The 17,640-nt window shown below is 41.1% G+C and overlaps 1 protein-coding gene across 1 annotated transcript in view; it reads right to left on the bottom strand.

Moving 5' to 3' along the window:
* Positions 1–17,640, bottom strand: part of FAM102B (family with sequence similarity 102 member B) — a 95,241-nt gene that overhangs the window by 13,669 nt on the left and 63,932 nt on the right. Inside the window, exons 4-6 of the mRNA XM_043575721.1 lie at positions 16,097–16,213; positions 11,886–11,932; positions 2,518–2,621 (exon numbers count right to left, since the gene is read on the bottom strand). Coding sequence (XP_043431656.1) covers positions 2,518–2,621; positions 11,886–11,932; positions 16,097–16,213 — 268 coding nt within the window. The remainder of the gene's footprint in view (positions 1–2,517; positions 2,622–11,885; positions 11,933–16,096; positions 16,214–17,640) is intronic.

Here is a 17,640-nt window from a genome sequence, read left to right as displayed (position 1 = left end):
TTTTCGTAAGATTTAACAGCACTCTTAAATAAAACCATTTCAGGGTGCCTGGGTGGCTGAGTTGGTTGAGTGTCCGACTGCGGACTTCGGCCCAGGTCATGATCTCACAGTGCGTTTGAGCCCCACCTTGGGCTTTGTGCTGACACGTCAGAGCCTGCTTGGGATTCTCTCTCTGTCTCTCTGTCTCTCTGTCTCTCTGTCTCTCTCTAAATAAATAAATAAATAAATAAATAAATAAATGTAAAAACAAAAAGCATTTCAGTTTTTATGTTCAGTATTTCTCTAATAAAAATGAGTCAGATGTATTCTTATAAATACTCACAAAATTGTGTGCTTTTTGAGAAAATCCTGCTCTCAAAAATCCATCACAGCAGTAAACTAAAGAGCACGTTGTTACTTTAATATTAGTGTTGCTAGTGTTAGGCTATAATTTGGGCAAATGTCTGTGGTTTAAATCAACACAGCATGCAATGTAGCAGTGAGAATGAAAGTTCTTAAGAATTGATTATAGTATTCAGTTTCCAAGTAAATGTACAAAAAAACAGTGTCAAAGCCATTTCTAGCAGTTCCCTGATAATGTGCATATTCCAGATGCCAATTATGTATTTCCAGAACCAGGTTTCACAGAATGCAAAACTGTGGCCATTTTCATTAGCATGAACTATTTGAAAACTAGAACTGCTTTTCACTTAGAGGCAAAAGGAAACCAACTGAGTAACACAGCAAGTACAGCAGCAGTTCTATAAATGACACTGGATGTTGCTGGACCAAGCAATGCTGCCAAATGAGTAAGCTACTGGAGCAAAGGTTTCTCACTTCTGGGCAGGCTATAAGATACAAACTCCAAACCAGCATCCCTAGTCCATTTTATAGTGGTCCTAAATGCACAGCTGATCTATACGAAGATCTAAACCCAAAGAGGTGGTTCATATTATATAGGACCAGGGTGCTTGGATAGCTCAGTTGGTTGAGGTCTGACTTCAGCTTAGGTCATCATCCCACTGTTCTGTGCTGACAGCTCAGAGCCTGGAGCCTGCTTTGGATTCTGTCTCCCTCTTTGTCTGTCCCTCCCCCACTTGTACTCTGTCTCAAAAATAAACAAACATTACAAACATAAAAAAATAAAATCTTAAAAAAATGATATAGGACTTTTTTTTTCTTATTAAAATATTTTTTTAATGTTTATTTTTGAGAGAAAAAGAGAGACAGCATGCACAGGGGAAGGGCAGAGAGAGAGGGAGACCCGGAATCCAAAGCAGGCTCCAGGCTCTGAGCTGTCAGCACAGAGCCCAATGTGAGGCTGGAATGCACGAACTGTGAGATCATGACCTGAGCCGAGGATGGATGTTTAACCGACTGAGGCACCCAGGCGCCCCCTAGGACTAATTTGTTAATCGCATCACTACACCTTTCTTTTCATTCTTTCAAATAATAACCCTGCTCACAACACATGAGAGAAGAAAGAAAGCTCCTAACTCCTTTTTCTTCAGGCAAGTGAACATTTTAGGCTTTTAACTATTGGAGCAGATCTGAGTGTGGCTGGGAGTTTGCCTGGGGAGGTGGCTCTCAAGGTATGGCCCGGGGCCCGGCAGCATCAGTGTCACCTTGGAACCCAGGAATGCAATTTTCAGGGCTCCAACCCCGATCTACCCAATCAAAAACCTCTGGCTGCAGTGTCAGCAACCTATGGTTTAACAAGCCCACCAGGGGACTCTGATGGACACTCATGTTTGGGACCACCAACAGAGGAGAGTGTTTGGTGGGGGAGAAGCAACACCTGACAGGTGGCTGGCAGAAGTTGCTAGCACACTCCTGTAGTGTCCTGTTCCATCTGTGGGGAGAAGTACACCAAGGGGGTGTGTGTCAATACAACATTGAGTTGTTAAGCTACCAGAGCCTGACAGTTCAGACAAAACAAAGCATTGGCTCACCCCAAAATTGCATAATTAAAACTCTGCTGATAAATTCTTGGCCCATTTCAAGCCATGTACCCACAGAATTTTTTATTTTTCTTTCCAAGATCTTATTTAAAAATTTTTTTTAATGTTTATTTATTTTTGAGACAGAGAGAGACAGAGCATGAATGGGGGAGGGTCAGAGAGAGGGAGACACAGAATCTGAAACAGGCTCCAGGCTCTGAGCTGTCAGCACAGAGCCTGACGCGGGGCTCGAACTCACGGACCGCGAGATCATGACATGAGCCGAAGTAGGCCGCTTAACCAATTGAGCCACCCAGGCACCCCCCAAGATCTTATTTAAATTCCAGTTAGTTAACATACAGTATAGTATTGGTTTCAGGAGTAGAATTTAGTGATTCATCACTTACATATAACACCCAGTGCTCATCACAAGTGCCCTACTTAGTGCCCACCATGCTTCAGCCCATCCCTCTACTCACCTACCCACCTCCTTTACCCACAGAATTTGAAATCTGGGTGGGACTTTGGGAATCTTACATGATGTCAAGTGGTGCCATTTCTCACAGATTAAAAAAAACAGTAAGCTACACACCCATACCTGCTATTCCAAGATGGATTTTGAGAGTCTCTCCACCTTTTCTATCTTCTTCCAGAGATTCAGATTCACCAGCAATTGGTAGAGACATTGATGTAGAAGGAGGCCTGTAAATAAATATTTCAAAGGATCAGAACTTGATTAATGATGGGTGAATCAGAAAGCTTGAGATAATGTTAAAGAATGGTTGTGGAGTCAGTGCACCACTTTAGTAAGGTGCCTGCTTAACGGTACCTCTTTGAGGGTGAATGTCATAAAAATCAACACATACTGTATGAGCTGCCTCAAAACTGGAATACACTTCATGGGGAAAACAAAAGATTTTTACTCAACAAAAAATGTTGAGACCAGAAAGGGGATTGCCTCCACAGAGTCTGGAAAAGAGGGGCTCTGGTTGTGTGTCCCCGGCACCATCTGTGGAGGATGCTTCAACTGTCAACTCTCAGACAAGGCAGGGAGGTTACCTGAGGCAGAGAAGGTGGTATCAAGACCCTTTGTATCTGAGGTCGGAGGGGAATACGTCATGCCTTCCACTCCAGGGCCTGAGCTCTCTTGTTGGCCTACTAACTTCTTAAATGGCACCCACGTTTTTAACTTTTACCTTGTTCTCTGTCAACGGCTTTCTTACCCTAGGGGGAATCTGTAAAGAGCCCCAGTTGTTTAGATTGTTTTTTGGGCTGGATCCTCTAGGGGTAGGTGATGGATAGCTTTTCATTGGCTAATTCAAGGCTCCTATCTCCATGTGGAAGATGTGTAGCAGGTTGGGGCAAATCTGAGTTCTAACAAGATTTTTTTTTTTTTTTAAATAAAACATCCCTAACTTCTGAGGTTGACAGTCTAGAGGAAAACCACATCTTCCTAGAGACTATCCCTTGGTGACCTGAGGTAAAATAGGGAGGTGGCTGAAGGGATAGTGGGTGAAGCTGACCCACTACGTGGCAATTCCTTTTTTGTTTTTGTTATTTTGTATTTACTGAAATTCAAAACATACTAGCAAAGTACCTCTAAAATAAAGATTGCTAAAATAAACTAGAAAAGTATTTCCAAGATACAGATGACCAAAAATTAGTTAGCCTGAGTATATTAGTTATGTTGTTGCTGGAACACATTACCACAAACTTAGAGACTTAACATAAATTCATTATCTTACAGTTTCTGTTAGAGGTCTGACATAGGTTCCATTGGACCAAAATCAAGGTGTTGGCAGGACCACATTCCTTCCTGGAGGCTTTAGGGGAGAACCTGTTTCTTTGCCTTTTCCAGCCTCCAGAGACTGCCAGCACTCCTTGGCTCAGGCTCCTTCCTCCATCTTCAAAGCCAGAAAGGCTGCATCTCTCTCTGACTGTTCTGTATTTCGCATTTCCCTCTAACCCTGACATGCTGCCAATTACCTTTTCTCTTGGATTATACCTCTTCCCTTTAAGGACCCTTGGGATTATAGTGGGTCCACGTGGAGAACCCAGAATAATTTCCCTATTTTGAAGTTAGATTACTACTTTAATTCCACCTGCCACCTCATTCTCCTTGGCCATTTAACTCAACATATTCACATGTTCTAAGGATTAGGTGTAGACATCTTTGGTGGTGCTGGGGACATTAGTCTACACTCATTAATATACTACAGTTTAATATTTTCATGACAGTTCAGTAATTGTCATTTAGTTGCCCTAATACAGAATTTATCTTTTTTATCTATGTAAAACATTAAACTGGCCAAATGCAATAGTAACAAAAAAAATGTAATGCAATATAAAACCCATTGTACAACAGTATAAGTAGTGGTTATTTGTATACATACGTTCATATATGTATATATAAAACTATACATGTGTACACATGTGTATGTGTATATATTGTGTGTGTACATATATTGTGTGGTAATTCTTAAATTCTTAATATATTATGTCAGTAGAATCCTCTGGCTATTTAGGTCCTTGAAGATACAGACATTTAAGACTGTCATTAAACCTATTTCGAGATTCTTTCTTTCTTTTTTCTTTTTGTGTTTATTTTGAGAGAGAGAGAGAGAGAGAGAGAGAGAGAGAATGAATGAATGAATGTGGGGAGGGGCAGAGAAGGAATCCCAAGCAGGGACATAAGACTTGATCTCACAAACCATGAGATCACAACCTGAGCCAAAATCAGGAGTCGGATGCTCAACTGACTCAGCCACCCTGGTGCCCTGAAACCTATTTATAAATTATTTTTATCATAAGGTCTCCTAAATTCCAAAATTGCATATCCTGCTGGGATATTTTCAAGTATTTGTCTTGCAAGTATATTGAAGTCAATATATGCCCAGCTAAGGCCATCTTCTCTTCCTAAATCTGCTTTCTTCTTGTATTCTCCAACTCTGTGAATGTCATCGTAGTCCACAAAGTCACTGAAACTACAGTCCTAGATACTGCCTCTGGGTCCTTCCTACTCACATTTCTCCATACCCAAACAGTTTCCAAATCCCACAGATTCTCCCATGTTCTTCCTATTTGTCATCTTTTCTCTGCCTCCAGTAATTACTTTAGTTTGGTCTTTGTACCTTAAGACCACAAGAGTCTCCTAGCTAGGAGCTTGTTATGAACATGTTATTCTCTGATTAAAAGCATGTCAATAGCTCCTTTCAGATAAAGCACAAACTCTTTATAAGGCCCTTTGTAGTCTGGCCTAGACCTACTTCTTCAGTTACCAAAGGCTGTGTTTTTAAATAGTGTGAAATAATAGTGGCCTAAAAAGCCCTGCATTCAATATTCCATAAGAAAAAGTAACATGCAAAACAAATACACTTACAAAGAATGGAGTCTACAGTCCCAGTCATTAATCACTGATGGTGACTCATGCCTGCCTGTCCTATTTTTTTAATGCCAAGTCCTTTGTTCTTCCTTTCACAGGTGGCCTGATTCCAGTGTCTCCATCCCTCTACCTCTTAGACCTGTTTTCCAACTTTCAGTGCTCCCAGCCTGTGGCCTCTTCCCTTTCTCCCTGTCTCCCTCTGGCTCCACTCTTTCCTGTTCAGCCTGACTTCAGGGCCACAATACTTTTAGCAATACCTTCAGTTTGGCATCCCTTGTTCTGAGGTCTCAAAACACTTGAAGAACCCCAACCCTTGATAATTTGAGCCTTCTTCACTAACTTAGTTAACTGGGGTAACTAAGCATTACAGAGAAAATTCAATAGTTTTGAATTATTGAATCAGTCCATGGGGACTGATATTAATTATGGTCTAAAATTTATAGTGGGGCCTTGGCAGCTCTCCTAAGTCTCCCTACACAACTCAGTCATGTTGAATAATCACTGTGCTTAACGTGTGTCAGTTTTTATTCTATTACCCCTTTTTGTTCTGAAAATGTTTTTGTATCCCTTATAAGAACTTGTTTAATATAGCTCAATTACAGAACGAAGAGATGAGATTTTATTTTAATGTCACAGCAACGTTAAGAGTATGTGAAAAATGACCTGAAGTGACAATATTACGTACTTGATATTCATGCCCTGTAACAATGGCATAAACTCATGCAAGACGTTTTCTATTCCTGGAATGTCCTACCCACCTCCTCTGCTTGATAATTTCCTATTCATCCTCTAAAAATTAGCTCAGTATCACCCCCTCAGTGAACCCTTTCCTGCATTTCAAGAAAAAGTAGTTAGGGACTCTACCATCCATGCCTCAGTAGCATCATATGTTCTGTGTCTGTCTCCCACAGAAGGAGTAAATTTTTCAGAACAGGGGCTGGCCTTACTTAAGTTTGGTAAATGTTATTAGCACATGGCAGACAATCAATGCACACGTACAGAATAAATGAGTGAATCCTGGGACCCTGGACAAATTAGTTCCTTAACCTCGGAGCCTCAGGGTCCTCACTTAAAAAATATAGATACTGTATCAGAGTTGTTTCAACATTTAAATTGGAAGACAGTAATATTTACTAAATCATTTTGACAAATAGTACTCTCCTTCCTTCTAGAATATGAATGCTCCAGAACCCTAGCTATTCAAGAGGATTATCATCCCTAGATCTACTTTACCACCATATTGTCAGATGTCAGTGTAGCATGTATTTTTTCTCTCAAAATATCCTTTTTCTCTTAAAATTCTTAAAAAAATTTTTTTTTTAATCTTTGTTTATTTTTGAGAGATAGAGACAGAGTGCGAGCGGGGGAGGAACAGAGAGAGAGGGAGACCAGAATCTGAAGCTGGTTCCAGGCTCTGAGCTGTCAGAAGAGAGACCAACATAGGGCTTGAACTCACATTCATGAGATCATGACCTAAGCTGAAGTCGGATGCCAACCGACTGAGCCACCCAGGAGCCCCTCTCTTAAAATTCTTAAAAAGATTTTTATTTTTGTAAGTAATCTCACCCAGTGTGGGGCTCAAACTCACAATCCTGAGATCAAGAGCTGCATGTTCCACCAATTGAGCCAGCCAGGGGCCCCTATCCTTTTTCTTTATTAGCACTAGTGGTTGGCTTTTTTTTTTTTTTTAGCCAGTTTCATTCTTTTACAAGAGTCGGATATTTGATGATTTGCAGAGAACTACAAAACAGAGTCCAGGGCAGGTAGGTAGAGGGTGACTTACCAGCTGTCTTATTCATAAATACAGGCCTTATGGTATGAAATTTATCTTTCAGAAAATGATACAAATTATGGTACAGATCCTATGCTCATAAAATGTCAAAACTAGGGGCACCTGGGTGGCTCAGTTGGTTAAGCGGCCGACTTCGGCTTAGGTCATGATCTCGCGGTCCGTGAACCCCGCGTCGGGCTCTGTGCTGACAGCTCAGAGCCTGGAGCCTGTTTCAGATTCTGTGTCTCCCTCTCTCTGACCCTCCCCCGTTCATGCTTTGTCTCTGTCTCAAAAATAAATAAACATTAAAAAAAAAAGTCAAAACTAGAATTTAAAGCTGAGAATGCTGAAGGTCTGCTGTATTCTTGTTAGTTTCTCTAGGTTAAAAAAAATTTTTTTTTAAATGTTTATTTATTTTTGAGACAGAGAGAGACAGAGCATGAATGGGGGAGGGTCAGAGAGAGGGAGACACAGAATCTGAAACAGGCTCCAGGCTCTGAGCTGTCAGCACAGAGCCCAATGCGGGGCTCAAACTCACGGACCGTGAGATCATGACCTGAGCCAAAGTCGGCCACTTAACCAACTGAGCCACCCAGGCGCCCCGAGGTTTTTAAAAACTTTATATCTTGAAAAATTCAAAGACAGACAAAAGCAGAAAGAATAGTAGGATGAACCTCTCCAGCAGTTACTTACATCTATGTCTTAGAAATATTCAGTCATGTGACTCAGTTGTTTTTGCCTTAGTTTCCCCATCTGTAAAATGAGAACTTGGATTTTATAATACTTTTAAACTGGCTTGATGAAGCTCCTTCCTTGGAGACTTTAGGGGCAGTAAGGTACTATATCTTTTTTCAACAGAAAAAACTTATATATTGAGATTTATAATACATTTGAACACAAAGATTTTGTGGCTAAATATTCTGAAAAAAAATCACTGGACTGGACAAATTCCAACACTCTTTTCAGCTCTAAAGTATTGTGATTTTACATATTTGAGATATACTGAAATACAATATAATAAAAACAATTTACTTTTTATCTTAAAAAAAGTTTTTTTTAATGTTTATTTATTTTTGGGAGACAGAAACAAAGCAGGGGAGGGGCAGAGAGAGAGGGAGATACAGAATAGGAAGCAGGCTCTAGGTTCTGAGCTGTCAGTACAGAGCCTGATGTGGGACTGGAACCCACGAAGTACGGGAACATGACCTGGGCCGAAGTCAGATGCTCAACCAACTGAGCCACCCAGGTCCCCCCAACCCCCTGCTTTTTTTCTGTTTTAGAGAAAAAGTGCGAGCAGGGGAGAGGGGCAGAGGGAGAGACAGAATCTTATTCATTTTAGAGACAGAGAGCATGCATGCAAGCGAGTGGGGGAGAGGGGCAGCAGGAGAGAGAATCCTAATCCATGCTGAGCGTGGAGCCCAATGTGGGGCTCGATTCCATGACCCTGGGATCATGACCTGAGTTGAAATCAAGAGTTGGATGCTCAACTGACCGAGCCACTCAGGTGCCCTCCAAATAATTTACTTTTTACATCAGTAGTTTAAACACTTTTCTGTTTTTTTAAAGTTTATTTATTTTGAGAGAGAGGGAGAGAGCATGTGTGCACACATGTGCATAGGGGAGGGGCAGAGACAGAGAGGGAAGAGAGAATCCCAAGCAGAGCCCAACTCTGGGCTCGATATTATGAACTGTGAGATCAGCACCTGAGCTGAAAAACCAAGAGTCGGATGCTCAACCAACTGAGATACCCAGGCGCCCCTTACCATTTTTCTATTCAGTCCATACTCAGTATGCATAAGTGCATGGATGGGTCAGAGTTGCTCCTTTTCCACGGACAGTTGTACAATTTCAGATATTCAGAGAAAAGAGAAAGTAACTATTGGGAGTTTGGTTCTCCTGAGAAATATTTTTATGTATCTTGGGATTAGGTGAAGTCTGTTTATTCTAATGAGTTATAAACATCTTTCCTATAAATATAAATTCTAGACTCTCAGAATTACATTCCCAGAGATAATACAGAACATAAGGTGATATTTTTGAGCTCTTCAGTATTTGAGTTGCACAAGTGGAGAGATAAAATGGTAGAGAAAGGGCCAGAAAGGGAATATTCTTAAGTTCACGAGAAGGAATGATGAATTCCTTTCCTTCCACTTTGTTTTGCTGCTCATTTTCTCATTTTGCCTTAAACTGATTCCACTAGAAAAACACTGTTACCTAAGAAGCCAAATGTAGCATAGCAAAAATTGTTTAGTCTCAACAGAGCAGGATATAAAGAAAGAAGCCAGGAAATTACGGTTCAAGAGATGACAACACAGGAAAGGTAAGTTATAGTAAAATGCATAGTTTAATCAATTGATTTTTTATTAAATATGTATTTTCAACTTTATAAAACACTGTAAATAGGGAACTATATGGATGTTACTATTAAAAACATGGAAGTTGGTGCACGGGGAAAAATTAAGATTTTCTTTCCTTTACTAAATATATTTTTCTCAGATATTCAAGTGATATATAATTAATTTTCTTTTGTAATTGAGTGTCTTCAGTATTGCTAACAAGCAAGCCTCTCCCCATTCAGCTCACTCTCCCACACTCTGACAGGACTCTTCCACATCTTTCCTCTTTCCTCAAACCCATCGCCATCTTTCCCGTCCGCACTCTTCAATGATCATCTCATTTCCTATTTCACTAGGAAATAAGGAGAAAATTGAAAATAACTTCTATATGCTTCCATTTCTCATATAACTGCATCTAAAGCTATATTCTCTGCATTCATTGCTCTTGACAATCGAAGGACACCGTCTAGCAACTGTCCTTTTTCTCTTCTGTGTCCCCTCTCTCCCTACCGAACCATTCAGATCTGTACACAAATACTATCTTCCATCTTAAAAAACAAACAAACAAACAAGTAAACCCAAAGACCTGCTCTTGACCCTGTATCCTCTTTTTATTTGTAACTTGATTTTCTGTTCCTTTTTTTGCAGCAAAATTGTTTATGCTGTCTCCAATTTTTCTCTTCTCAAGCCCTCTTTAACCCACTCCAGAAAGGTTACAGGCTCCCAGCAATCTATCAAAATGCTTGTCAAAGGCACTGGTGGTTCTGGACAGCAAATCCAAAGGTCAGTTTCCAGTCCTCATCTTCCGTGATCTACTTCCACAGTGTGGGACACAGCCAATTACCCTTTCCTTTTCGAAACACGTCCCACACTTGGTTTTTCAGGACAGTCTTCCCCTTTGGTTCATTCCTTTTCTTTTACAGGTTGTTCCTTTGCTGATTCTTCCCCATCTCCCCAACCTCCAACACTGGAGTGTCCCACCCTTCAGTCTGTGGTTCTTTTCTTTATTTATAGTCACTCCCTTTAGGTCATTTAACCAAATTGCATGGCTTTAACTGCTCTGTATGTGCTGATGACGTCATGATTTCCAAAATTATGTCTTCAGCTCGGGCCTCCCCACTGAACTCTTAGTGTTATGTCCAACTGCCCACATGATGTACCTGGCTGGATGTTAAATAGGGATCTCAAATCCTATTTGACATGCCTAACATCCAAGCTCCCAACCCCCAACCTGTTTTTCTTAGAGGCTCTGCTATTTCAGTAAGTGGAAAAACCATTTCTCTAGTTACTCAGGCCCTAAACCTTGGACTACTGAAACGGCTTCCTAACCCTTTACCTATTTCTGCCATTCCTCCTGTCGTTGCTCCCCCAAATTGTCTACTCTCTACCTAGCAGCCATAAGTCCGATGATTTTATTCCCTTGCTCTAAACCCTCCAGGAGCTTATTGTCTCACTCAGGTTATAAGTGGCTGACGAGACTCTTCATCACCTGATCCTATCTCCAATCCCCCTACTCCTCATTCTCTCTGTTCTAGACATACTGGTCTGGCAGTTCCTGGGACATGACAAACACACTCCTCCCTCAAGACCTTTGTCCCTGTTCCTCTAACTCAAATGCTCTTTCCCCAAATGTCTGCATGGCATGCTTTCCACCTCCTTTAGGTCTCTGCTCAAATATCAGCTTTGCCAGGGAGGACTTTCTTGACTATACTCTAAAACAGCAACGTTTCTCCCCACCATGCCTTCCTACCCTGCATTATTTTTCTCCAAAACCCTCATTGCTCTTTTTAATTAAATTTTTTTTTCAACGTTTATTTATTTTTTTTGGGGGACAGAGAGAGACAGAGCATGAATGGGGGAGGGGCAGAGAGAGAGGGAGACACAGAATCTGAAACAGGCTCCAGGCTCTGAGCCATCAGCCCAGAGCCTGACGCGGGGCTCGAACTCCCAGACCGCGAGATCGTGACCTGGCTGAAGTCGGACGCTTAACCGACTGCGCCACCCAGGCGCCCCCCTCATTGCTCTTTTTAAATTATACATGTATTTATTAGCTCGTTATTTGTTTTCCTCTTAGAATACATGCTCCAAGAGGTCAGGGACTTGGTCAATTTCTTTTCACTGCTGTTTCTCTAGTGTCTAGAATAGGGCCTAGCACATGGTAAGGCAGTTAAGAGGTATCTGTTGAAGAAATGAGTAAGTCTGCGGGGGTCAAATTAAAACATTTAATTTGTATAGTTTCACCCGAAACTTGAAGATGATAAAAGACCTATAGCTTAAATAATTTTAGACTGTGGGGAGCTTGTTTGGTAAAAGGTAATAGTAACTTCTATGTGGGTCAGGTCAGTCTCCTAGAAAAAGAACAGTCCCTTCACTAGTAAATATTATGAAATATGAATGCAAAAATTTAAACAGACAAACAAAAAGAAACCACTTTTATACTTTCAGATAAATAATTCATTTACGAAGCTTCAACTTACGTTTTAAAACATGGGTCTCCAGACATCAGCTGCATACTGATCAAAACCTGAATATTAGGAAAAGAAATGTGATTATAAAAGTTTCCTTGAGAAGAGAAGCCACATTCCGCTAATCTATGCATCCACCACAGAATCTAGGCCAATATTTTCTGTTTAGAAAGTATTAAATAAAATGATAGCTTAATTGGGTTACATCCAGTATTAAATTGCTGCTTTATACAGACACAGATTTAAAACCACTTTTCAACATTCAAAACTCTGTAACTGCAAAAATCAGAGTGGAAAAGATGGAAACAAAAAGCAAGTGCTACCCTAATAACAGTTCTGTGGGTGTGTGCTGTGCTGGTCTAGTTTATCTGTCTTTCCTCCCCAATTCCTGTGGTGCCCAAGTGTCTGGAATGTTTCCCTCCAACTTGCCATGTTGTTGCCTCATGGGCTGCCTGAAGTGGCTTGCAAGAGCACAATGCTTCTGGCCCGTGTTCCAGCTTTAGATCAGAATTTAAACCTTTGCTAATGCTTTCTGAAATGCTGCTGTTCTCTAGTTGTGACTGTCTTTTAAGACTCAACCACAGTGGGCAGTGGGGGAGGAGGCGCCTGGGTGGCTCAGTTGGTTAAGTGTTGGACTCTTAATTTCAGCTCAGGTCATGATCTTGTGGTTGTGGTGAGATGGAGCCCCAAGTCAGTCTCTGTGCAGTGTGGAGCCTGATTGGGATTCATTCATTCTCTCTCTCTCCCCCTCTGCTCCTCGCCCGGACTCACTGGAGCTCTTTTTCAAGATAAATAAATAAACATTAAAAAAAAAACAAAAGACTCAGCCATAGGACCTTGTTTCCTTCTTCTGGGAGTAATAATGATAACGGTAGTAATAACAACAACATTAACAGCAATCATGATTTGAGAATTAATTATGTGCCATGCATAAGCTGTGTTTTATAATGCAAGATTTCACTGGATCTTCAACACTCCTATGAGAGATGGACATTTTCATTTTAAGCTCAGGAGATATATTAGTATTTTCAAGATCAGGTAGCTAATAAAGGGCAGAGCTGAGATCTGAAGCTAGGACTGCACAATACTAAAACCCACGGTCTTTACGAAGAGAAGATATAGTGGCTGACATGTATGCTAATATAACCAACCTCATTTCTCTCTTATTTCTTCACCCCAGTGCCTCCACTGCTGTTCTTTTCCCCTTTGAGCACTACACTTACTAAATGTGTGCGTCTGGGCCTGCTGCGCTGGTAGCGTTATCCCCTCCACCACAGTCTGGTTTCTAACTCCATCAAAACAGCACTCTTGAGTATCTTTAATGTCTGAGGAGGGAGGGAGATGGCACATGCAGCTCTTAAGAAATTGTGTGGGGAAGCAGAACAGAGAGAGTAGGATAATGGTTGGAGGAGGTGAGAAGCGGTTTTTGTTTTAAACACAGCAGATACTAGAGCTGTTTCTCCGTATGTTAATGAGGATGATTCACTAGAGATAGAGAATATCAGGAGAAGGGATAGTCCAAATGGCACCGCTCTGGATTAGGCAAGCTCTGGATTCTTCAACCCAAGGGAAGCGATTGACTTCTGACAGGGAGAGGGGCATTTCCTTCATTGTAACCAGGGCAAAAAGGATAACAGGGCTGGACAGACAGGAAGAATCATAAATTCGGCAATGGGAATATGAGGGAATTTGATTTAATGGCTTCTGTTTTCTCAATAAAGGATAAAGAAAGACCATCAGTTGAGAGTAAGAGTGGTGCATAGAGATCCAAGAAGAAAGAAGGTATACAATAGAGTCTCTAGAAAAATGGGAAAGGATGCTTTCAAAGGAAGTACAGTTGCTTGATGGCAGGGAGCAAGACTGAAGGAATGGCCGCTGGATGGTTGTATGATGTTCTCCAGCAACATTCAGCAACTAGAATGCAAGTCCAGAGAGGATAGTTGAGTCTGACTGGGGTCGGGGATTACTCAGGGGAGAGCAATGAGGGAGACAGGGGCAAAGGAGCGAGCAATATTTTTGAGCATAGGATAATCATGGATCCCAGAATCAAAGCTGGATAAAGAGGGAAGTGGAAACAAGTGGAGGCTGGTAAACAATGAGAGCAGTCAGGTTAAGGATAGCCAAGTGAACAGGAGACCAAGAGGACTGGAAACATAATAGATGGGGGCAGGGGATACTTGGAACTAAAATTCTGGAGGTGGTGGAATTTCTAGAGGTAAGTCTAGACTGTGACCATGGGGTGTGGAATGGAGGTGAAGAAAAGGAAAAGGTTCCTGGAGAAGGGTAGTTTGAGGAAAGGAGAGGTCCCAGGTACATGAAAGATTAGCTAGAGGGAGAGAATGCACAGAAAAGACAGTCTGCAGGGACAGATCACCCACCAGATGGTGGAGCCATCAAAAAATGATGACAGAAGGGATGGAAAAAAAAACTGTGAGCCAGGAGCTAAGTCATCGTAAGTAGGAGAGAGAAGGTAACTAGGTGACCAGGAGATTACAGCTCAGGCAGGGAGACAGTGTGTGTGATACAGAGTGGTATGATCTATAAAAGACTAATTTCTTTGTAGGGCCAAGTGGGAGAAATGGTGTGAAAGGATCAATGGAGAGCCAAAAGGAAACTACTCCAGGAGCTGGCCCTAAGGAATAGCAGGGGATGGAATTTAAAATTAGAAGGTTATTTCAATTCCCAGAACACGTGGGTGGCTCAATCGGTTAAGTGTGGGACTCGATTTTGGCTCAGGTCATGATCTCACGGTTCAGTTCGTGAGATCAAACCCCATGTTGGGCTCCACACTGGGTGTGGAGCCTGCTTAAGATTCTCTCTCTTGGGGTGCCTGGGTGGCTCAGTAGGTTAAGAGCCTGACTCTTGATTTTGGCTTAGGTCATGATCTCATGATTTGTGAGATCAAGTCTTGCTTCAGGCTCTGTGCTGAACGTGTGGAGTCTGCTTGGGATTCTCTCTCTCCCTCTCTCTGCCCTTCCCCTGCTCATGCTCTCTCTCTCTCTCCCTCTATAGATAAATAAACATTAAAAAAAAAAAAAAAGATTCTCTCTTTTCCTCTGCTCCTCCCCTGCTTGAGTGCATGTGTGTACACATGCCTTCTCTTTCTTAAAAAAAAAAAATAAATAAAGAAAAAAAAGAAAGTCATTTCAATTCCTAATGAAAACACTATTCAGAGAAGGATTATCTTTCTTCTTACACTGCAAATATGAAGAAACTTAGCGGCTTGTTCAGCTTGTTTGGGATCAGTCTAAGAAGGAATAGGGCAGCCTGTTTCTTCGGAGTCTGATGCTTAGACGGCATGGCAACATGAAAAGACCACTGACTACATAATGGTAGAGATGCATTCTGGTCTCTGCTCTGCTACTGATGACTGATGACTTTAGTGAGACACTTAACCTTCTGAGTCTCAGCTTCTTCATCTATAAAATGGAGAGAATCTATCCCCATCTGAAGAACACTGTTTACCTTACATGGGTATATGCAAGTACTTTGAAATTTTTTCAGTTATATTTATTGAAAACAAAGTTTGAAAAGTGTAGGTATAGGGTAATTCTTTGCTCCACTAACTTCCGACCATACAGTTTTTACTAGGAATTATTTTCCTTTCTTATCATTAGATAACTTACCATCAAGGGGTAAACTAACTAAAATACAGCAAAAGGTCTGTCCGGTGAGGCTTAGTAGGTACAAGACACTTTACAAACATATTCTGAACTGGTCTCATTTAATACTCCCACCAACCGTATGTGTTCTCTGTGGCCACCACACTATGGGGCTGCTGATGCTACTTGGAAACAACATCGCAGATGCCCAAAGTGAGTTCCACCTGTCACTTAACTAGTTACCAGAGAACCCAGTGACTTCTATGTGCCCACCATAGCTGCTTGGGAAGTCACTTTTCGGGAGTGATACCTGTTTTAAGGTATTCATTCATCATGCTCCTTACTGTCAATGAGCCTGATGCTTTAGCAGTTGTATGTACTATTCCCTGAATGTTCACAGCCTCAGAAACACCTTAGGATCATGAAGGTGAACATTTGTTACTTTTTGCTGCTTCTGTGATATGGGTTGCCTTTTTCCCTTGAAGGTGAGTATTTCAGTGTGGTGTGGTCAGCTTATGATCTCAGTACTGATTCCCATCTTGCCCTTGACTGTGTATACCTATGCTTATTCAAAGGCAGAGATTCTCATTTGTTGACATGTAAATCTCAAAACATGCTTACTTTAAGAATGGAATTATCCTGTCTTGTATTTTTGGTATCATAGCCTTCCAGTAAACAGCGACGAGTGGTATTTCCTGATCCAGCAAACTCTGCCAGGTTTAGATCTGCAAAGCCCAGCTATGAAAAGAAAGGGAATTATATTAATAGAATATCTACTAGGCTTCTATCATATTCTCCTTAAAATAAACATTCAACCCATGGTCTAGACAAGTTTTCTCAAACAACGGTCATTTGCAAGTGTGGCCATCTTAACAATATCTGCCCCATTATTTGCTTAATGTGTATCTTAAGATTGGCTCACCTTTTTGTTAAAATATATCACCTTTTCAATTCTTAAGCAATATGATCTCTGAAATCACAGACTTGATGCACTAAATATGTATTTTTTCCTGTACACATTGAAATATATAACTGTTGAAGTAAAAATAATGTTTATCAAACAATTAAAATCATTCCAAGTAGCAGCAGTACTCATCCAACACTGTGGGAAACGGCAGCAGACCAGTCATGCATGATCATCTGCATATTCATATAGAAAACTGATCAGACTTTCTTCTCCCCATTCTGGTTCTGGCTCCTTTCCCAGTTAATCACTGGTGACTGCAGATAGTGGCAGGTTATTAAATTCTTACTTTAAGTGCAAGAAGTAGAATGATTTAAATGTATCAGACATTTTCTTTGGTATAAGCCCCTTCTCCTTCACCACCTTTCACATTTGCCTTGCTGATCTCTCTTTACCTTTCTTTTCCCCTTCCCCAAAGCTGCACCCCACAACAACGCTCTATGCTGCTATCCAGAAGTTCAGCTGAAAGCTGTTCCTCCCTCTCATTATGACCCAGGTTCTTCTCCATTTTCTGAAGTTACCAATGATTGTCCTGCACTCTTCCCTCTGATGTTGTTCAACTTCTATTTCCCATTTCCAAGCAGTAAAGAAATATGCCCCCCCCCCTTTTTTTTATAAACTAAGTCTGTTCTACATGACTAAATGTATATGGAATCTTTTATTAAAAACAACAAAAAATGTTTTGAATTTGTAATTAAGCACATCTCCCTGAATACCTAATGAAGAGTATTAGCCATTTCAAGCACTGCTATGATTTTAAGCTGCCTGTTTTAAGATTTAAAAACACATACTGGACACATATGAATGGCATTCAAGATGAAGATTTTAACTACAGGCTGGAGCATTAATTTAGTAGCTTTTACTAATTTTTTTTAAATGTTTATTTATTTTTGAGAGTGAGACAAAGAGACAGAGCATGAGCTGAGAAGGGGCAGAGAGAGAGGAAGACCCAGATTTCGAAGCAGGCTACAGGTTCTGAGCTGTCAGCACAGAGCCCAATAAGGGGCTCAAACCCATGAACCGTGAAATCATGACCTGAGCCAGAGTCGGACGCTTAGCCGACTGAGCCACCCAGGTGCCCCTAGTAGCTTTTAACTGGTACAGAAAGAATGAAGAATAAGAACTTTGAGACTAATTAAAGGGCCACAATTTCCCAATGCAGTAAGTCAGAACACATCAGGCCACAGGTGACATCTACTTA

Source organism: Prionailurus bengalensis, chromosome C1 (genome assembly GCF_016509475.1).
Source record: "Prionailurus bengalensis isolate Pbe53 chromosome C1, Fcat_Pben_1.1_paternal_pri, whole genome shotgun sequence".
NCBI lineage: Eukaryota > Metazoa > Chordata > Mammalia > Carnivora > Felidae > Prionailurus > Prionailurus bengalensis.
The sequence above is the reverse complement of the archived record's forward strand: the minus strand, read 5'-3'. Positions and strand labels throughout refer to the sequence as shown.